This window comes from Papio anubis, chromosome X, assembly GCF_008728515.1.
Source record: "Papio anubis isolate 15944 chromosome X, Panubis1.0, whole genome shotgun sequence".
In the NCBI taxonomy this organism is placed as follows: Eukaryota; Metazoa; Chordata; class Mammalia; order Primates; family Cercopithecidae; genus Papio; species Papio anubis.
In genome coordinates, this window is record NC_044996.1 from 48455591 (window position 1) to 48478288 (window position 22698).

At 40.3% G+C, this 22698-nt stretch overlaps 2 protein-coding genes across 2 annotated transcripts in view; one reads left to right on the plus strand and one right to left on the minus strand.

The window, feature by feature from the left end:
* The window catches only part of IL1RAPL2 (interleukin 1 receptor accessory protein like 2), a 1212980-nt gene that overhangs the window by 591861 nt on the left and 598421 nt on the right, over window positions 1-22698 (minus strand). Inside the window, exon 3 of the mRNA XM_021932495.2 lies at window positions 5000-5186. Coding sequence (XP_021788187.2) covers window positions 5000-5186 — 187 coding nt within the window. The remainder of the gene's footprint in view (window positions 1-4999; window positions 5187-22698) is intronic.
* TEX13A (testis expressed 13A) lies at window positions 16732-20135 on the plus strand. Its single transcript, XM_009198045.3, has 3 exons — window positions 16732-18403; window positions 18595-19035; window positions 19240-20135. Exons 2-3 carry the CDS (start codon window positions 18601-18603, stop codon window positions 20098-20100), a joined length of 1296 nt encoding a protein of 431 aa, XP_009196309.1. The 5' UTR covers window positions 16732-18403; window positions 18595-18600; the 3' UTR covers window positions 20101-20135.

The window sequence follows — 22698 nt, forward strand, 5'->3', positions numbered from 1 at the left end:
AGGTCAGATATTAGGTTTGCTAAATGCTTTGAGGTCATAAACTCCTCCTTTGACTTTTGAAAATTGTTAGACTTACCTGCTTTAGAGCCATTAGATTCTAGATAAGGCTGGGGGACACATGGAGTTAACCACACCCCCTAGCTATGCTGGAAAGAGTTGGACTTTGTCTGCACTTCAGTCTGTTGTCCTAGGCCCCACACCTAGTACATAATTAAAATCACTTACTTACCAGGTTTTTCACTGAAAATAAAAATTGCTAAGAGTTGAGATTCTAACATGTAATTGAGACTACTAAAGAAACAGTTTTACATGCAAAATGTGTGAGGAAAGTGAAGTATGCTTTTGGTAAAAGATTATAAGAAGGCATGGGAATGTGGATTTTTGGTCCTAGATTAAAGGGTTAAATGATTGATTTAGGTTAGATAGGATAAAGCTGAAAGTTTGAACAAGTTGTGGAAGATTGTGAAAAATTAAACTTGTAAAAGAAATTCTACATGTGAACATATTGGCTAAATTTAAAGGGGTATTACTCAGTTTTTGTTTGTTTGTTTGTTTCTTTGTAAATTGAACACTGAAATAAAAGCACAAAAGGGTTTTCTTAGAGCACTGATCTACTATTTAACAAAAATTTGTAATGGGTTATAAAAGATTTATGTGAATCTCACCTTATGGTAAAACTAATTAAGATTAGATAGATTTGTCTACTAGGTTTTATTAAAAATTGGGGTTGATATTAATAGTATACTAATGCAAGGATGAAATTTGGCTTTCTTTCTTGAATGAGATTTTATGCTAAATAATAGAATTGCTCTAGATTACTTACTGGCTAAACAGAGAGGTATCTATGCAACTGCTGGCACTTGTGGCCTGTGGAGAAATACATCCCATCAGGTATTATAGAGACTCAGTGTAGGAGATTAATGAAGAGACTGCTTAGTTAAAGCGAGTAGACTCTTTAGCTCATTCTTTGATCTATTTGATTTTAGTTGGTTTGGTTCATGGTGACCCTAGGTAAGGGGCATACTCCAAACTCTTGGTATTATCCTACTGACAATCATAATAGTAGTCCCCCTGGTGTACTGTCTTCTCTCAAAAGTTTGCATTCAGCCATCTCAAGAATGGCAAATGTTCTCTCTTTAATTGGAATGCCAATAGCTGAAGGAAATGTGTGACCATCATAACCTATGAATGAATTGCTGAGACCTGGAAACCCAAAATGATGGTAACTGAGAGTGGCACACTCTCACCTAAGTGAGAACCTGACAAAAAGGGGGGAATTTTTAAACAAAATTATGGGAGGCCATTGTTTTGGACTGAGCTCATGTCATGCACTAGGCCCCAACAGACCAGACAAAATCAAAAGGGACTCACTTGTGCTAAATGTAACATAATCAAACTAAGACTTTAAGGAAACACATATATCCTAGAACAGACCAGGTTTTGCCTTTTTCTCCTGTAAATAGGATGTTCCAGAGTAAGAAGTTATCCTCTACTCTAACCCTCACAAAAAAAAAAAAAAAAAAGACCTGAAGTCCTTGTTCACACCTTACACAACCCACTGTTCTGCAATTTTCCAGTGGGTTTCAAGACCAAATAAGTACATTTATGATGGTGATAGTGACATCAATGACTAAAGTTTTGGTCAATCTCTCAAAATGAGAGGATGAATAAAAGGGGGAAATTGTTAAGTCATGTTTAGCGTAAAGCTGCTTTCTTACATATTTTAAGTTTGGCCTAAAGGTTTCTCTATACACTGTCAACTATCATAAGTGGAGGTGTAAATAGACCATCACCTACTCTTGTGCCAATTACTAAGTTTTGACCAATCAAATGTGGCCAATTGTTTGAACCGTGTTCAAATAAGGCACAGAGCTATAACCAATCCAGCTGTCTGTGTTCCTCACTTCCATTTTCTGTAAATTACTTTCCTTTTTCTGTCCATAAATCATCTTCTACCACACAACTGCGCTGGAGTCTCTGAGCCTACTCTGACTCAGGAGGCTGCCTGATTTGGGAATCATTCTTTGCTCAATTAATCTTTTAAATTTAATTTGGCTGAAATTTTTCTTTTAACACATTGGACATTTCTAACTTTGAATGAGCACCAGAATAAACTCTCGACAAATGTATCCTCTTCTTTATATTGCTATAGCCGGAGCAAAACTTGCTCAGCCTGGTAGAAAATACACAGGCTATAAAGTAGGCAAGGCAGACTATCCAAATACTAACTGAAAAGGAAATATGTTCCTGATATGTTGGTACACTTTCTTCAGGTATTTACTTGAAACCTTGTATGAGAACCAAGAGTTAGCAATACATTCCTGAGCTTCAGGTACTCTTTAACTTTTGATTCTAGTATTTTATCCTAATCCATTAGTATATTGTAGGGGCTAAGAGTGGGGCCAGTAGCCAAACTGCAAGTCACAAACTGCTGTTGACTTTTGCTAACCCACTTAGCTTGTCTCCAGTCACTTCTTCTATAAAATAGACATAATATTACGTTATATGGTAGTTCTAAGAATTGCGTTAATCTATCTCATGCACCTAAAACACAGCTTGCCATATAGTAAGTACTTAAGAAATATTAGCTAACATTATGATGATCATTTATCAACTGTAAAATATTATGGAAATATTAAATATTATCCAGGCAGAGCTGGAAAGGCCTGTTGCTTCACCATTGTTGGTCCATTTCTAAGGAAGAGTGAGAAGTGGCATTTGCCAGCAGTAAATTGCTTGAGTATGTAAGGATGATAGTGATGTCTAGAAATATGAGAAAAGGAGAAGAAAGAAGTTAGCAGAAAGTAAGATGAGATAGTAGAATGATTCTTATAAGGGAAAGTTGATTATCTGGATTTCACTCCCAGCTGCTAACTCTTTGGGCAGGTCATGTTCCCTTCCTCAACCATAAAATTAAAATAAAACTTTATTTTTCTTTCTTTTGCCAGGCTCCACTGTACCAGCATGGCATCTTACAAAAGTTCCCAAGATATGGTCAAGGCTGGGTTTAGTCCCAGGCCCATTGCTGGAGAGGGTAGTGATTAAGAAAATGAATTCTGGAGTCACACTGCCTTGAATAGAAAATCAGGCTTTGTTCACTGTGTAACTTTGTATAAGTCACATCTCTCTAAGCCTCAGTGGTTTTGTTCTCCATTAAATTAGGATAATAGCACCTACCATACAGAGTTGCACTGAGATTTAAACAAGATAATGTTGAAATCAAGTTTAGCTACAATGAATGGCACACAATAAGTGCTTAATAAATACAAATGAAGTTGATGATGGCATAAACCCACCAAATTATCTGTAGTCTACTTTTATGCATAATAAACATTATGTTCCTTTTTATCTGTCACAATATTGTCTTCATTAAGATAATTCATATTAAGACCTAGACATTCTAGTACAGAGCATGTTCTTGGTGTCTATTGTTAAGTTTCCCTAGGCGTGAAAACGGAGAGGCTTCCAAATGTAAAAGCATATGACAGCTGTGGGAGTTAGGGATTAGGCTTCCCTAGGAACTGAGGGTCTGTCAGATCCTATAGAAACAACCTGCTCCACCTTTTATGTGTGTTTGGTTCCAACAGTACACACAGCATCTGTGCAGAAAACCTCCTTGGTCACTTACCATCACATCATAAAACCGTACAGTGTGTCAATTGCTATGTTCAGAGCTGACAGAGGAGAGTTGGCTTAGTTCTGTTACAAGACCGTGGCACCCAGGTTTGCTGCCAGAATATCATGGCTGGAAGGTTGTGTGGTTATTATCTGCTTCTTCCCCTAGATCCAATTCTCTGCCCTTTTCTGCTCTACTCTATGCTCAGAAAAGCCGAATGCTATTGATTCTATCTCCTGCCTCTGCCCCCTCGCTTCTGTTTCAGTTTGAATGAGGGTGGCACTAGAGGGAGGCAACTAGCAAAAAAACAGAGAGCAGGAGTTATAAATGGTTAGGGTATTTATCCTACCCACTCCCTTCCTATCTGCTACCCTCATATGTTCCTTTAAGGCTGTATCTCTTGGCAGCTTCCTCCACTCTTGCCAGGTTCCAGTGACACTGCTCCTTCCCCTTGCCACTGCAGGTCTAGGGGTGATAATCAACAGCTTCTTCCCTTATTGATTTCTTCAAGCCTGCCCAAACCTCTGTAAATAATCATTTCATTCAACTCTCTTCTTCTTTTTTTTCTTTTTTTTTTTAAGATGGGGTCTCGCTCTGCTGCCCAGGCTGGAGTGCAGTGACACGATCTCAGCTCACTGCAACCTCTGCCTCCTGTGTTCAAGCAATTCTCCTGCCTCAGCCTTCCAAGTAGCTGGGATTACAGATGTGTGCCGCAATGCCCAGATAATTTTTATATTTTAGTAGAGATGGGGTTTCGCCATGTTGGCCAGGCTGGTCTTGAACTCCTGACCTCAGGTGATCTGCCCGCCTCCGCCTCCCAAAATGCTGGAATTACAGGCGTGAGCCACTGAGCCTGGCCTCAGTTCTCTTCTGTACAACCTTTGAATGTGGTTTATTTCCAGCTAAACTTAACCTTAGCAGTGTTTACACATCCTGTACTGGGCCCGTTTCTCTCCTCTGCATTCACTGTTGTGGCTTTCACAGAGTAGAACATTATGATAGTTGTTATTCTTTATAAGTACTACTACTTGTAATGGCAGGCCTTTGTTCCCGCCAGCAAATAATATTTCTATGTCCCCCAGATAATTTATTTCAAGTGTTATTTAAATGTTTACCCTTCTTCCCATTTGTTCTTATATGTTGTTAGGCTGGAGGGAGATTCTACTTTTAGCAGTTGGAGAAGGGGGTATTGCTTCTAACACCTGCATTAAAAATCAGTGATATATAAGAGTCACAGCTCTGAATTATTTAGTTGTGGATCTGTTGATTCTTCTCAGTGAAATAACTAATACCAAAAACTAATAATAAAAAAACTCCCTTTCCTCATCCCCAAGGCTGCTATTGACTGAAGTAAAATATGCATTTTATACCATGCTGAGTTACCTTATACCACACAACATCAGGCTCCTGATCGGACTTTTTAAAATCATCCATGTCTGGACAGGAGATCTCCTTTCTTTTAGTGACTTCAGATTTTTCTAAATAGCGGATCCTGCTGTTGTAGCACAGGCCTGATTCATTCTCTGCAACAGTCAAGGACATTGACACCTTCATGCAATATGTTGAGTTTCTGTAGGAACAGAGAAATAACAAAATGGCTTTATTGGGTGTTTACAACTTTGTTTGTGCTCTATATATTTCAAGAGTATTGACTTTTCCATTTAGGACCTTGCCTAGAAATCAGAAACAACATCAAAGCAACACAGAGCAGTTTTATGCTGCAACTGACAAGAAGATATGAAACTAACTGCTAATGTGGATATTTGTGGCCATGAGGTAGCCACAGAGCTACATAGAGAAGTTATACCCATCTTCCAAACTGTAAGATAGTCTGACTTCCTTCCCAGTAATAAATATTACAATGTTGAAAATCTGATAATAAAAACCTATGAGAAAGTCTCTCTATAACTGGAGGTATAGCCATTTTTACTCTGACCTTGTGGCCAGTCCTTTAACAGTTACTACAGGGATTATTGAATTTTACTATTGGTTTCTCAGCCAATATTTCCTGACACAGAATACATACTAAAAACCAGATCAACATCCAGAGAATATCTGTTAGCTTACAGGTTAATTTACCTGTTAACTACTTAGCTTTTTAAGGTACTCACTGAGATGTGCCAGGTGTTGAATTTTGGGCTTTTATAAAGAAGAAATCCCACTAGAGTCTGGTCAGTTGGGATTAATTGTATCAACCAGCACTAGCATTATAAAGAATTTTCAACCCTGAATGTTATCATAAGGCCACTTATAAATTGGGCATTAATTGGCTAACACATTACATAAGGACATTCATTGAACAAAAATTCTGTCTTCTTGTACCTTGGTTAGCACTTTCTCAATAATGTGAGTTCAATAAACATATTTAATGAATCTAATTAACTACAATAAATAAATACAAATAAATAAAAATTCTGCCTTTGTTTTTCTATGTATAATCCATGACCTTTGTCTACTCTACCTTACTTGGATTCCGGAAGATGTCAAACATGAAAGAAAATGGAAAAGTGTGAGGAAGAAATCAGAAGCAGTCTGATAACACTATACAGATTAGCTGTAAATCTTGGTTGGAGTATTTAATTTTACTTTATGGAAGACATTTTGGGACCATATTTGTTTTAAACATTAAGGGATATGTGCTGTCAAAACTAAAATTGCTAAGGGAGGCAATTCAAACCAAGTGCTTTATAACTGAGTAATAACAATCCTAACAGATGGGATTAGCATGCCAACCAACAATTTTAAGACAGTACCAAATGATCGGCACTATTCATACTGCTTAGTACTCACTTACTGAAATTTTAAATCCCAGACATCATGCAAAACACAGGAATGCAGATGGCTATGCCTCTTGGGTTTACAAACTAAGTTAATAAGAATGATTCCTACTTAGGCTTCTGGTAAAGTTAATTTCTGGCAAGCGCCCCTGACTATGCTCAGGCCTCTGTCATCTGAGAAGGAAACTATCAAAGCACTCCAATTCTGATGTTTAGATGCAACCCCATCACACTATGTAGATTGTGGGATTTGCTTTTATTTCTTCCTCTATATGGGTTCCTGGAACACAAAGGGCGTAAGATATGCCCAGTGGGGATTAAATGAAAGAAACATTTATGTTCTTGTCAGACATTGGACAGCCTCTTTAAATGCCATGAATCTAAAGCCACAATAGTAGTAATAATAATATATTTCAGAGAAGAAGGGTAAATCAATTTAGCTCAATCAACTTAGCTCTTTTTCACCATTTTTTAGATACTTCAGTGTTAAATATTTCCAAGTCTCCTTGCTTCATACAAAGCCATACATGATCTAGCTCTACATAACACTCTCCCCTTTACTCATTAGGGTGCAGCCACACTGGCATTTTCTCTGTTCATTGAACACACTATTATTCAAAAAATAGGCCTTTATACTTGCTCTTATCTGATCTTCTAATATTTGTTTATTTGTTAAAGTATGCACTAAAAAGGGCAAGGAATTTGTTGCTCTTGTTCATTACACCATCCCTGGGATCTAAATGAATAGATATAGATGCTTAGTAAACGTTAGTTGATTAAATGAATGGGCATCAAAAGGTATCTATTTGGCCGGCGCCGGTGGCTCAAGCCTGTAATCCCAGCACTGGGGAGGCCGAGATCGGGCGGATCATGAGGTCAGGAGATCGAGACCATCCTACTAACACGTGTGAAACCCCGTCTCTACTAAAAAAATACAAAAATAGCCGGGCTGTATATGGCTTCTGTAGTCCCCAACTACTCTCGAGGCTGGAGGCAGAATGGCGTGAACCCGGGAGGCGGAGCTTGCAGAGCTGGGAGATCCGCCACTGCACTCCAGCTCAAGGGCAGAGAGACTCACCTCAAAAAAAAAAAAAGGTATCTATTTGAGAGACAAGTTATTTTTTTCTACTTTTGTATCAGTTCCATGTGGTATATACCCCCCTTTCTTCAGATGAAGGTATATGGCTTGTCAAATATCATATTCCTTCAGATGAAGGTATATGGTTTATCAAATATCACATTCCTTGTATAAGTATGACCCGGATAATTTGCAAGTATTTGTGGATAGTCACTAGAAGAAAGATTGGCCAAGTTTTGTGCAGCAGCATATTGGCAAAGAATTAAAAATATTGGCTACATCTGAAAGACAAGAAGGACGGGCAGGGGCAGGGGATAGAGGGAACAGGTCGGGCGCTGCGGCTCACGCCTGTAATCCCAGCACTTCTTGAAATGAGCGGTGGATCTGTTAATGGAGACCTCACGTGAAACCGCCTCTAAAAATAAGGCGTGAAGGCCGTCAGGCTTCAGGTCCCAGCTACTCGGGAGGCTGAGGCAGGAGAATGGCGAAGGAGGCTGGAGCTTGGCAGTGAGCCGAGATCGCCACCACTGCACTCCAGCCTGGGCAACAGACCCCATCTCAAAAAAAAAAAAAAAAAAAAAAAAAAGTATCTAACAACACAGAAGAAAGATAATCACCCTATGGATATCCACAAAGTACTTAACAGTTCTCGAGCAGCCACTGGCTTTGATCATATCTGCTCCACGGTGTTCATTCATACAGGTGAAAGGGACGTACTTGTTAAAAACTTTTCAATTATTATGTTATACCTCCACAGAAGAAGAGTTGACCAGATATCTCAATAATAGAAGTAGGTGAAATGTTCAATGCTCTGAAAGAAGCTAACTATCCCAAATGTATTTATCCCTGGGTAGAAAATAGAGTAGACTAAAGTAGAGGACCAATCTGATATAGTGGTTTCTTAACAAAGCATCATCTTTAAACTAAGACTCACTAGGCTCAACTAGTTCTGTGACCTTGGACAAATTGTTTAACCTTTCTGAGTCTCAGTTTCTTCACCTGAAACATGAGGATAAGAAGCTGTTTATGGTGGCTCCATTGGAGGTGGGAGGAAGTAGTTCCTTTCATTATACAACTATGAGTAAAAATAGGTTTACATTTTTATACCTGACCTGTTCAGATCACTGTAAGTGTTAAATAATGTATGTAAAATACCTAATACAGTATCTATCAAAAAGTAGGTATTCAAACAATTGTATCTCTAATTAGAATTGTAGGTATTGCCAGCATTGTTAAATATATTAAAAGATATATATATATATAATTATATATACACATGTATAACTAATATGTATGTATACATCTATAACTAATATGTGTATATGTATAATAATATACATATCTAATATGTACTACTTATAATTTACATGTGATATAATAATCATGAACAATATAAAAACAACACACTGGCAGCAGCGGGTTAAAATAGTCCACTGGGTTAGAAGTACTACTTGACAGGAAACAGTCTGGAAGAGGTCAGTTGGGCAAAAGGTCTAATACTAGAGAGCCATGTAGGTCTGAGAGAATCAAAAAGATACACTGACTTAGTCACAAAAAGAAGTGTATCAAGAGAAAGCAGCTAAGGCAAGAAGGAACTTCCAGGTACTCTGAGTACTAGCTACTAGGAAGAGGCAGAACCTTGGAGGTCAAAGAGTTAGTAAAGACTCCACTTAAAAAGGTTTACTTCTAGCCGGGCACGGTGGCTAACACCTGTAATCCCAGCACTTTGGGAGGCCGAGGCGGGTGGATCACGAGGTCAGGAGATTGAGACCAGCCTGCCTAAGACGGTGAAACCCCGTTTCTACTTAAAATACAAAAAATTAGCCAGCCGTGGTGGCACGCGCCTGTAGTCCCATTTACTCCAGAGGCTGAGGCCGGAGAATCACTTGAACCCAGGAGGCAGAGGTTGCAGTGAGCTGAGATCATACCACTGCATTTCAGCTTGGGTGACAGAGTGAGACTCTGTCTCAAAAAACAAACAAACAAACAAAAAAACTTACTTCTGGGAGCTTCTTAGACAAATGCCTTCTATAACAAAGCCCAGAGACCTCAAAGCCAGGTTTCCAGGCACAAGACAAGAGCCATTCATGTGTTCATTCCCCAACCTCTCCAAAGTATAAACAATGTAGATGGTGTCAGCAGCATTTATGTTGATTTGAGGTGGTGTTAAGGGCAAGGAAGCTACCCTGTAGATGGCTGATGAGTGAGTTGAAGGAGGAAGTGTGTCCTTCCTAACCCTTATCTACAAACAACTTTAAGCCAGGGCCCAGTAAGTATACATTCTCATTCTGGTCACAGACATGTGAATAGATGCTGACATGTGAATAGATGCTGACAATCCACTTTGTTAACTCATGAACAAGTCATAGTATGAAGTCATTGGTCATTGAGGATGACCAAGGTCCCTGGAACTCAAAGACAAGGTCTGATGTGAGTCCTATTATCACCACAGGTGACCTGGGGGAGGTATAATCAAGGCTGCCGGACAGTCTGAAACTCAGGTTGATTTTTATTAGTTGTGTAATCTAGCCCTGGCACAGTTCATGCTAACAATCTTGCATTATTTAGATTTTATTTTGAAAAATGCCCCAGGCAGGTTCTATTTAAAATATTTCCTGCAACTGGGACCTAAAAATGTTATTTTCATTAGGTACAATTAGAGCTATGTGAGGTTGAGGAGGCAGACTGACGAGTGTGCAAGAATGGAGATGGTATTTTTTTCTCTCCCTACTTCACATCCTGAGGAAGACAAGGAACACACTCAGGCTCAATGTGGGCAAAAGGCCTTTGCAATGATACTGCAACAACAACTTACAATTACACACATTAGTAATATTTCCAAGTACTTCTATATCTATTATCTTATTTAATTCTGCCAATAACCCAGTAAAATTGGCAGGGTAAGTATCCCTTACAGGAGTAAAACATAGACACAGAGAGGCAAAGAACTTAGTCAAGCTAACATAGCTGGTCAGTAGTTCAGAACCAAGGTTTATTGGCTGCTAGCCCTTGAATACTCTCAGAACTCGATGCTAACATTGCTTAACAGCCAAACTAACTTGTGGTTATCCATACCAACTTGAGGAAGCTGATAGAAAGAAAAGCAGATGTGTAAAGATAACATCTAAGGAATAATGTTAATTTGCATAGCACAGAAGAATTAGAAAATTTATAAATAAATCTTGCTTTCTATTCCAAAGGTTTAATGTTAGCTTGTTTAGGTCATAATTAGAACTTTTTCCCCAGATGTATTTCTAAGGGAAAATATTGACCAATCTTGGGTTCTCTGGGGAGAAGAGTAAAACTCATAATTTAAAATACACATGAAACATCCAAATTCCTTTTCTAACTCCCATTTATAAAACATGCCCATACTATAAAATCTAAAGTTTTACTTTAGAGTTTGAGCATATGTGAACTTGTCATATCACCAGGACTAAGCTAGTGAAAACAATCTAAATAAATTAGGGATCTTTCTTGTACCGAAAATCAAAAGCCCTAGATAAAATGCCTCATGATATAGTTGAAACTTTCCTAACTGATTTATTCGATTGTCTTATCCTCACTTCAAAATACTTTCCTTGCAAATTTCAGAGACCATCTAATGATAAGCAAACTAAAACAAGCTTTACTGTCTGAAATTTTATAAGATGAATTGATTCGCTATATATAACATCAATTAATCAATCTACAGTCATTGAATAAGACTGTCCTCCTTAAAACATAATAAGATCTAGCAACTGATATTTTAGCAAATTCAAGGAAGGAAAACAAATGAATAAACAAACAAGGTTTCAAGCCATTTGATGAGTTCTATTTCTCAGAAATCATTAGAAAAATTAAGTTTTCTAGTAAAGGAGGATAAGGGGGGAAAAGAATATCATGTATTTATTACAGCTGAACTGTACATTTAAAATGGTAAGGATGGTAAATTACATATGTATATTTTACCTTATTTAAAAAAGTTTAAATTGAAAATATTAAAAAAAGAAAAAGAAGAAAGTTTTATTAAAAAATCTTTTCAGCTTGATTGGAAAGGGGACTTTCAGATGACTGCAGAAATAATTACATAAAACTGCAAACTTGCAATGTTAATGCATTAAAACACCAAAGATGGTCAAAGCCCTGAACTGTGTATTAATATTACCATTCTTTGAAGACCCACAACCCTTTAGAATCATTCAAATGACATTTAATGGGCACCTTCTATGTGCCATGCTGTTTATATACATTGAAAAGCAGATGTAAACCTAATATAAAGATAAAAATATCTATGCTAATAAGAAGAAGTTTGGGTAAACAAGTGAGGATCTATTGAATGAATTCACTTTTGTCACTTTTAGTCTTAAGTAAATCATCTTACTTCTAGGCTTGCAGAGTTGTAAAGAGCTCAGGGATTTTTGTTGGTTTAAAAAACAAAACAAAACAAATAATGCCGTCACTCATAGATGATATCTCTAACCTGTAAAAATGTCAATATAATAGGTTTTAAGTTTATGTACATTTTTTCCATAAGGTATAAACCTGGTAATTAAACAAACAAGGATTTGTGGGGGCATAAACATATCATAATTTTTTAACTGTTCTTATCTCCTGCTGACATGAACATTCAACCTTTGACATGACACTCGTAATCTGCAACCCAGAATTATTTAAGCATAACTTTCTTATAGTTCATGATGCAGTCAGATAAAAGGTCAATCCAAGGACCTGAGTGCTTGATAATGCAGCTTTTAGAGTTAGACTTGGGTTCAAATCCCAGCTCTATAATGTCTTACCTATGAATCTTTGCATGGGTGACTAAATCTCAGTTTTTGGTATATGTGGAATTAGAATAATAAAAGCAGCTATCTTTAGAGGGTTGTTTTATTATGCAAGTGTTAAGAATGGTAAAGGGGGCCAGGCCCAGTGGCTCACACCTGTATTCCCAGCACTTTGGGAGGCCAAGCGGGTGGATCACTTGTGGACAGGAGTTCGAGACCAGCCTGGCCAACATAACAAAACTGTCTCTACTAAAAATACAAAACAAAAAAATAGTTGGCATGGTAGTATGCTCTTGTAATCCCAGCTACTTGGGACGCTGAGGCACGAGAATCACTTGAACCCGGGTTGCAGTGAGCTGAGATCACGCCATTGCACTCCAGCCTGAGCAACAGAGTGAAACTCTGTCTCAAAAAAACAAAAGAAAAAAGAAAAGAAAAGAAATAATGGTAAAGGGTCTGAGATTTTACCTTGCTTATGCACTAAAAATTTAGCCTGCTAGTTTCATGGAAACTGGTAGAAGACACCAGAATCCTAGGTCAGAAATAATAACCAGTTAATTGCAGCAATGACAGTAGCCAAAGTATCAGTATTTGTGTTGCTTATGCAAACTCAATTCCCATAGGATAATACAAAGAGGATCAGGTGACACTTGTAGAAGTAGTGTGTTGTATTACAAAAGAACCCCAAGCTTAAGAAACACAAATTTCTTATAATGGGCCATAAGCATGTCTGCCCTTTGTTCCAGAGGCAGATACTAACTGTATTTTCCAAGGCTATAAGCAAACCTGCCTTTTGCTCTAGTGATAGACACTATTTCTGTCTTCTAAGGCTATTCTTTGGCCAGGCACGGTGGTTCACGCCTGTAATCCCAACACTTTGGGAGGCTGAGGCAGGCAGATCACCTGAGGTCAGGAGTTCAAGACCAGGCTGGCTAACATGGTGAAATCCTATCTCTACAAAAATTAGCTGGGTATGATGGTGGGTGCCTGTAATCCCAGCTACTTGGTAGGCTGAGATGGGAGAATCACTTGAACCTGAGACGCGGAGGTTGCAGTGAGCTGAGATCGTGCCATTGCACTCCAGTCTGGGTGACAGAGGAGACTCTGTCACAAAAAAAGAAAAAAATAATAATGCAAGAACCCCATGGAGAATTCTCTCCTACCAATGAGATAGTTCATTTAAAGCTCATAGCACAGTGCCTGGCATATACTAAGTGCTCAACAAAAATTAATTTCCTTTAACATCATCACCACTATTATCACACTATCTACTGATTCCCAACCCAACCCATAAAGTGAATCAAAGATGTTTTGTTTTCTTCTTGTTGTTATTGTTTTTTTAAAAAAGTAGCTCGTGGACAAGGTTATAGTAAACATTATGTGTATTTTAAAAACTACTCACTCAAAATAAAATTTTTGTCATCAAAATATTCTTCACCTTGAATTCAAAGCAAACTATAATTTATTTGGAAACTGCATTAAAATTAGAAACCTACTCAAGGAAAAAAGTATACAGTACATATATATGTAACAATCCATTTATATATAGCTAGGATTTGTAGATTATTCTAGTGGTAAGCTCATGTCACCATTCCTAAGGGAAAGGCAATTGTAATATGCCACCTAATGGTACAGGCAGCTTGTTCAAAATCTGACTGCCAATGATTGAGGATGTGGATAAAGGTAAGGTAATAACGAAGGTAAATTTGAAAGGTTCCCTGACACCACCATTTTCCACATCATAGTATGAGTGATTCCTGCTTTCTTGTTTGGATGAAGACAATTTTAAGAATGGTAATCTGAGACACATCATACTACAACCAGAAAGGTCTTCATAAATCTTTGGAGAACTCCAATGTTTCTACTAAGACCAAGAACATAACTCTCCTCCAGAAATCCTTCCCCAACCAATTTCACTGACTTTAATAACTATTTCTCACTTCCTCACTCTTTAACTATAAATATCAGATTACACCGATATTTTTGCATCTGTCAATATGTTATTTCATAGTTATTATCATAGAATTCACAAAGGTTTGGCCTCATTTCCTGGGTCACAATGCAAACTCTTCAAAACACAGAGTTTTCTTTACATATGATTACCTCTTTCTTTATACAGTAAATACCAGATTATTTTCCCTGTCTTTGTGTTGAAAATTGTATAACTTAGTTGTCTCACCAAATAAGCTGTCATATCCTATGCTTCCACGATCTATTTTCTGACTCCTGGTGGTAGAATTCTCTACTGTGTCAGAGATCTTGAAAGACTAGTTAGTATTCAAAATTTCTACTTGTTCCTCTAATTTCATTCTATGATCCCTTATCATCTGGCACCTGCCTCACCTTTCCATTGACTCTCATCACTTGAATCACTAAGGCTATCTTATTAGCTAAATCTAATGACCTCTTGTTCACCCTTATCCTATGTAACCTCTGTGCATTATATGAAACTAGTAACACTCTTTTTACCTTCCAAATCTCTCCTTAGGTCTAAAATATCTCCCTTTTTTGATTGTCTACTCTGACTACTCCTACTGCTTGTTCTTCCTTATCCTATCCCTAAAGGTATTTGCTACCCTTTCCAAGACCTCGGAATTCCTTCCTCTGTTTTTTTTGTGGTTTTTTTTTTTTTTTTTTTTGTCCTGCTTATTCTCTCCTTCCAACCTTCATCTCCAGCAATTTTATTGAAGCACGAGGTCTTAAGCCAAAAACTGAGCACTGAAAATGCCCAAATTTATAACACATATCTCTAGTTTTGTCCTCTCACCTAACTTCCAGCCCAGTACAGCCACTCAACTATAATTCAATATAACTATCACGAAGGCATTTGTCAATCTAAAACTGAATTTATCTCCTCTCTATAGTCTGTTTTTCCTCATATCTATTATGGTTTGAGGCATCACTTGTCACAAAACCTAGTTTATCAAGTCAAATGCCTCAAAATCATTTTCTACTCCAACACCCATATTTATTTCTCATATATTACTACAATTAGTTAACAAGTCATGCTAACTGTATGTCAAAAATCTCTCCTCATCTGACATCTCATCGAGGTCCTGCCACAGTTAAAGCCCTAATCATGTTTTTACTGCACTATTGAAGGAACCTCCTAACAGGTTTCTCTTTCTTCACTTTCTCCCTCCTCCAGGCTGCTAAAAGAAACAATTTACTTTTAATTTCCTAAGTATTTATAAGCAGAAATGGAAGAATGGCAGCATAAACAGACAACTAATCACAAACTGAAGTTCATGTTTAAAGTATTATAGAGGGAATAAAAGAGATAAGGAAAAGATGTTCTGAAGTTAGTAGACAAGAACACAAAGGAGTAAGGGGGACTACTACAAAATCAGCAATGGTAGCACACAGCTGTAGAAAGGAGGAGATCCATGAAGTCAGGCCAGGGTTCTGTCCTCAGCCCTCTACTCTTCTTGCTCCATATTCTGTCCCTTATTTCAACCGCTGCTGTAAATACAGCTTTCACCTTTCAATACTACATCTGCAGCTCTGATGTCTCTCCTAAGTTCTAGACTCATATATCAAACTGCCTACTGAGTATCTCCACCAGGATGCCCAACAGGTTTTTTGTTTGTTTGTTTGTTTTTGTTTTTGTTTTTGTTTTTTGAGACTGAGTCTTGCTTTGTTGCCCAGGCTGGAGTGCAGTGGCATGATCTTGGCTCACTGCAACCTCCGCCTCCCAGGTACAAGCGGTTCTTCTGCCTCAGTAGCTGGGACTACAGGCGTGCGCCATCATGCCCAGCTAATTTTTGTATTTTTAGTAGAGACAGGATTTTGTCATGTTTGCTAGACTGGTCTCCAACTCCTGACCTCAGGTGATCCGCCCACCTCGGCCTCCCAAAGTGCTGGGATTACAGGCGTGAGTACTGCACATGGTCCCAACAGGTATTTAAATGTCAATATGTCTAAAGGTGAACTCATCCCCCAAAAATTATTCTTCATTCTCCATCTAAGTCAATAACAGGGCTATCTACTTAGAACCCTATACCAGATACCTGGGCATTATCCTCAGCATTCCCTCATCCTTGTCTCTGATATCCCTATGCATTCTATCTACCAAATGGCTCTCTACACTCTTCTTTCCGTCCCTATTTCCACTGCTTTAGTTTACTTCTTGAATTGCTTTAGCATCTCCCTAATGGGCCTTCCTGACTCCAGTCTCTCTCCCCCTTTCCTCACCATTCTCTTTGCTACGTTATCTTCTGGATGCTCTTTCTATAGAAGTCACTCTAGAATAAGCCAAAACACGAACCCTTTCCACTGACGGCTGATAAAAACAATATACAAGCTGAGAAGGAAAGAAATCACAAGACAGCACCAAAAAACAGCATTTAAATGGTGGGACTTTATGCCTCTGGAGTTTAACTACCATCTTAGGTAATATTTTAATGCCTGATTTATTGTCTTTTTCCTCTCTAATTATCTGACAAAAGACCCTTAGAGAAGAAATATTGTCTTTTTAAATGTAGTTCATAGAATAGAACATAATGCCCATATAATAAAAAATGAATGCTCTGATTTTTTCAGAAGGGAAAATAACTTAAAACCCCCAAATCAGCGTATCCCTGTATGGCTTAGTCCCTTAGGTACATAAATGATGGTGGATAACAGAGTTGAGAGAGTTAAATTAGAATGGTATCCTGGGGTGAGATTCTAATGTCAGGACAAGGAGTGTGTCACAAGGAGCCATCAAATGTTTTTAAGCTTAAGAGAAGCATGATCATAGGAAAGATTAGGAAGTCATTAGGGATTATAAAGAAATTAAAGACAGGAAGATTATTTGGGAAGTAACATGGACATTCCCTAAGTGGGCATGGATGTCTTAGAAGTTTCTGAGGTCACAGCCACAAGATTTGGTCTCTTACTTGACTTATTTTTAAGGGTAGGTATGAAGAGTAGGTGACTTAAAAATTTGATTTTGAGGTTTCTGTATTGGGCAACATAGGAATTTAGGAGGGGAATCATCTCCTGCATATATTAAAATAAGCAAGAGGCCATTAGTTTGAAGCTGTTTCCATACTTTGAGTTCCTATCTAACAAACTGCAACCTAACTTAGCATTTAAACAGACTGAAACTTAACATAAGCTGTATAAAAGACAGCCTAATTTCAACCAAACACAACTAGCCAGGCTCCAGCTAATTACAGGCAGTCAAGTGATGAGACCATGTCCAAATAAGGCAAATGCCTGGCTGTAACCAATCAGGTGATTTTTCTCCTTTGTGTCCAAATTTAGCCTATAAAAACTCACTTCTCATGCTGGTGGGAATAGCTCTCTGAAACTCTTCTGGTTCTGAGTACTGACAAATTCATGACTCGTTTTTTGTTTTTGTTTTTGTTTTTTTGTGTGTGTTTAAACAAACTGTTAACTTTGTCTAACGTTTCTCTTTTAACAGGGAAAAGGGGGAGTTATATTATGAACATTTTGATTGTGTGTGTCTGTAGGACATGTATGAAATGCGAATCTAGGTTGGGAGTTTGACACCTACAGGCCAAATCATGCCAACTGCCTGGTTTTATATATGAACTTTTATTAGAACATGGCCATGGTCATTTCTTCAGGTATTATTTATGGCTGCTTTTGTGCTACAAGTAGTTGGGATAATCTTTTGCCCACAAAGCCTCAAATTTCTGCTATCTTGCCCGTTTCAGAAAAAGGTCACTAACCTGTTTACTAGGATTTAGGAGTCTGGAAAAGGAGCTACAGAATTTTCATGGGTTGGGGGGCTTTTTCATGTTCTAGAACACACCTATTATTCCCCTTCAACCTCGAGGACGGTCCCTACTAGCCGTCGGCGTGGGACAAACCATTGTGGAGAGGGAGGGAGAAGTGGGACTTTTTTGCCTTGATTATAAGGGCTTACTTTTCTTGGTTTTAAGTCTTTTCTGACCACTCCTGTTTCTTCCGACCTTTAAGGGCTCCCAACCATGTGGCAGGTTCCCTTACATCCCAATGGAGTGGCAGGGGCCTTCCTCACTCACTCCCTTCCACCCCTGGTGTCTCTCAAAATTGGAACAGTCCCAGAGTAAAAGCCAACGTTGGCTCTGAGTCTTCCTTTCCCCGGAGCCTTAGGAGAGAGAGAGATCCTCCTCTCTCTTCGGGCGTGTTAAGACAGCGGGGTTGGCCTGTACTTCCTCTGGCTCTGGCTGAAGAGGTGAGGCCTGGTGGGAGTAGTCCTAGAGTAGGACAAGCCTGTTAGACGGTCATTAGGATGCTCTTGTCAGAGCCGGGAGGGCGGGGGCAAGAGGGTGGGAGAAGACGGATGAGGGGAGGGGCTAAGGGGGAGGAAAGGAACCTACTGGCTGCTCCATCCACACTGGGCTAGTGAAACCGTTAAACCCCTAGGCGATCATGGCCTTGAGACCTGAGGACCCCAGTAGTGGGTTCCGGCACAGCAACGTGGTGGCCTTCATCAACGAGAAAATGGCCAGGCACACAAAAGGCCCCGAGTTCTATCTTGAGAATATATCCTTATCCTGGGAGGAGGTGGAAGACAAGCTGAGGGCCATCCTGGAGGACAGCAAGGTGCCCAGTGAGGTCAAAGAGGCCTGCACCTGGGGCAGCCTGGCCTTGGGCGTGCGCTTTGCCCGCAGGCAGGCACAGCTACAGAGGCACAGGGTGCGGTGGCTGCACGGCTTCGCCAAACTGCACAAATCAGCTGCACAGGCCTTGGCGTCAGACCTGAAGGAGCTCAAGGCACAGCAGGAGACAGAACGCAAGGAGGCGGCCTCCCGGCTAAGAATGTCCCAGACCAGCTTCGTGGAGGTGCAGAAAGAGCGAGACAAGGTGAGTTGGAAACTCCTCCATGCAGTAAGATCCCTCAACTGGTCCCTGACCAGTACCACTGCCCCGCCCCATTCCCACCCCTCTCCACCCTGCTCCATGGCTTCGCCTTGCCCCGGCCTTCCCACCTGGTAGCTCTGTCCTACCCTGCTCAGTGCTCCCGCCTTGCCCCCAGAACACACCTCAGCCCTGCCCACTTCTCTCCAGGAGCTGGCGTCTCCCCATGAGTGGGAGCAGGGGGCAGGGGGGCCAGGCCTGGCCACTGCCGGAGGGGTTTGCACAGAAGGAGCAGGTGAGGAGGAAGAAGAGGCAGCGGTGGCTGCTGCTGGTGCTGCTGGAGGAAAAGGAGCAGAAGAAGAGCAGAGGGATGTGGAGGCTGTTGCTGCCCCTGTGGAGGCCATGGCTCCCCCCATGGAGGCTGGGTCTCACCCGGTGGAGGCCATGGCTGCTCCCGTGGAGGCCGAGGCTGCCCCCGTGGAGGCTGGGGCTGCCCCCATGGAGGCAGAGTTCCCCCACGTGGAGGCCGGGGCTGCCTCCATGGAGCCCACAGAGGAGCTGGAGAGAATCCTCCTGCAGCTCCTCGGAGATGCTGATCAGGAAAATTACACCTATTGGGGGCAGAAGGAGGAAGATCTCAGGTCGGTAGAAACAGCCACGTCTTATTTCTCTGGAACCATGAACCCCTGGTCCAGAGCCTCACCAGAACCTCTTCCTGTCCAGCTCCCTGCCTCATTCACATACTCATACTCAAGCCCTTTTTCCTCCTTCTCAGGCATACCCACTATATCCCCTCCACAAGCAACAGTCACAGCACCAGTTCCGACTCAGCTGCCTTCCGACTGGGGGGCCTTTGATACTAGCCTGTGGTCTGATGGGGGGCCCCAAAGAGTAGACCCTCAAGAGCACCCAAGAGACAGGAGATACTCCGAACCTCATCAGCAAAGAAGACCTCCAGTATATCGCAGGCCAGGGGACTGGGACTGCCCTTGGTGTAACGCTGTGAATTTTTCACGGAGGGATACTTGCTTCGACTGTGGGAGGGGAATCTGGCTGCAAAAACCTCATTGAGTGCAGAAATGCAAAATAGAACTGAAGCATGCATATCTCAATGGCGAATTAATTTTCAGAGGGAAGGCTTGAGGTGGCAAGGGCCAGGATGGTAGGGGAAGAAGGCTGGGAAGAGTGGGGGAAGGAGGTGAGACAGTGGTACCTTTAGGAACAACTTCAGTGATAGGGGTGTTGACTGGAGGAGGGGGAGGAAAGTAGGGGTTGTGAAAGAGGTGTAGAAGTAGAGTGGTGGGCAGGGGAGGTATAGATTGGGGTGGGGCGAGAGAGACACAGAGAGACTGACATGTTTTGGTGACCTCCTTTGTATTCCAGAGCATTAGCACTCAATACCCTAGAAGTGCTGCAGCTTTTATTTGTGTGTATGTGTGTGTCTGTCTGTCTGTCTCTCTCGCGCGCTCTCTCTCTCTCCTTGCCCTAGTGCCTGGTAAAAGAGGCAACCATGTATATAACACCCCACCCTCCACTCGCATCTAGGCCTTAGATGATTGGAGCAGGAGTGGATATTTGACCCATCCAGAACCAAATGGATTTTCATGCTAGACACTGAATCGAACAGAGAGGCCGATTCCATGATGTTGGGCAATGAAGCAGTGGGTCACTTGGAGTTGGGGCCAGGACCAGAGCCATGGATGCTGAGGCCACTGCAGAGGCCTGACCCTGGCTGTGGGGGAATAGAACTGGGTGCTTTCCAGAGGCAAGTGTCTTTGGGAGTCACTGGTACGTGGTTCTAGGGAGCAGACAGGCACAGAGGAATCATCCTGTGACTCCAGAGAGATGGAGACAGCAGCAGCACAACCACTTTTCACTTCCTACAGTTGTGCTACATGAAAATCCCCTTTATACAGATCCTCTTTTCTTTAGTTAACTTGAGTGGGTGGACAAACAGATTTTTTTTTAACTTTAAGTTCTGGGATACATGTGCAGAACGTGCAGGTTTGTTACATAGGTATACATGTGCCATGGTGGTTTGCTGCACTTACCAACCCGTCATCTAGGTTTTAAGCTCTGCATGTGTTAGGTATTTGTCCTAATGCTCTCCCTCTCCTCACACCCCATCCCCTGACAGGCCCCAGTGTGTGATGCCCTCCTCCCTGTGCCCATGTGTTTTCATTGTTCAGCTCACACTTATGAGTGAGAATATGTGGTGTTTGTTTTTCGGTTCCTTTGTTAGTTTGCTGAGAATGATGGCTTCCAGCTTCATCTATGTCCCTGCAAAGAATATAAACTCATTCTTTTTATGACTGCATAGTACTCCATGGTGTATATGTGCCACATTTTCTTTATCCAGTCTATCATTGATGGGCATTTGGGTTGGTTCCAAGTCTTTGCTATTGTAAATAGTGCTGCAGTAAACATATGTGTGCATGTGTCTTTATAGTAGAATGATTTATAATCCTTTGGGTATACATGCAGTAATGGGATTGCTAGGTCAAATGGTATTTCTGGTTCTAGATCCTTGAGGAATTGCCACACTGTCTTCCACGATGGTTGAACTAATTTACACTCCCACCAACAGAGTAAAAATGTTCCTATTTCTCCACATCCTCTCCAGCATCTGTTGTTTCCTGACTTTTTAATAATAGCCATTCTAACTGGCATGAGATGGTATTTCATTGTGGTTTTGATTTGCATTTCTCTAATGACCAGTGATGATGAGCTTTTTTTCATATGTTTGTTGGTTGCATAAATGTCTTCTCTTGAGAAGTGTCTGTTCATATCCTTCGCTCACTTACTGATGAGGTTTTTTTTCATGTAAATTTAAGTTCCTTATAGATTCTATATTAGACCTTTGTCAAATGGGTAGCTTGCAAAAATTTTCTCCTATTCTGTAGGTTGCCTGTTCTCTCAGATGATACTTTCTTCGCTGTACAGAAGCTCTTTAGTTTGATTAGATCCCATTTGTCAGTTTTGGCTTTTGTTGCAATTGCTTTTGGTGTTTATAGTCATGAAGTCTTTGCCCATGCCTATGTCCTGAATGGTATTGCCTAGGTTTTCTTCTAGGGTTTTTTATGGTTTTAGGTTTTACGTTTAAGTCTTCAATCTATCTTGAGTTAATTTTTGTATAAGGTGTAAGGAAGGGAACTAGTTTCAGCTTTGTGCATATGGCTATCCAGTTTTCCCAGCACCATTTATTAAATAGGAAATTCTTTCTCCATTGCTTGTTTTTGTGAGGTTTGTCAAAGATCAGATGGTTGTAGATGTGTGCTGTTATTTCTGAGGTCTCTGTTCCATTCTACTGGTCTATATATCTGTTTTGGTAGCAGTACCATGCTGTTTTTGTTACTGTAGCCTTGTAGCATAGTTTGAAGTCAGGTAGTGTGATGCCTCCAGTTTTGTTCTTTTTGCTTAGGATTGTCTTGGCTATACACCCTCTTTTTTTGGTTCCATATGAAATTTAAGGTAGTTTTTTTTTTTTTCTAATTCAGTGAAGAAAGTAACTGGTAGCTTGATGGGAATAGCACTGAATCTATAAATTACTTTGGGCAGTATGGCCACTTTCATGATATTGATTCTTCCTATCCATGAGCACAGAATGTTTTTCCATTTGTGTACTCTCTTATTTTCTTGAGCAGTGGTTTGTAGATCTCCTTGAAGATG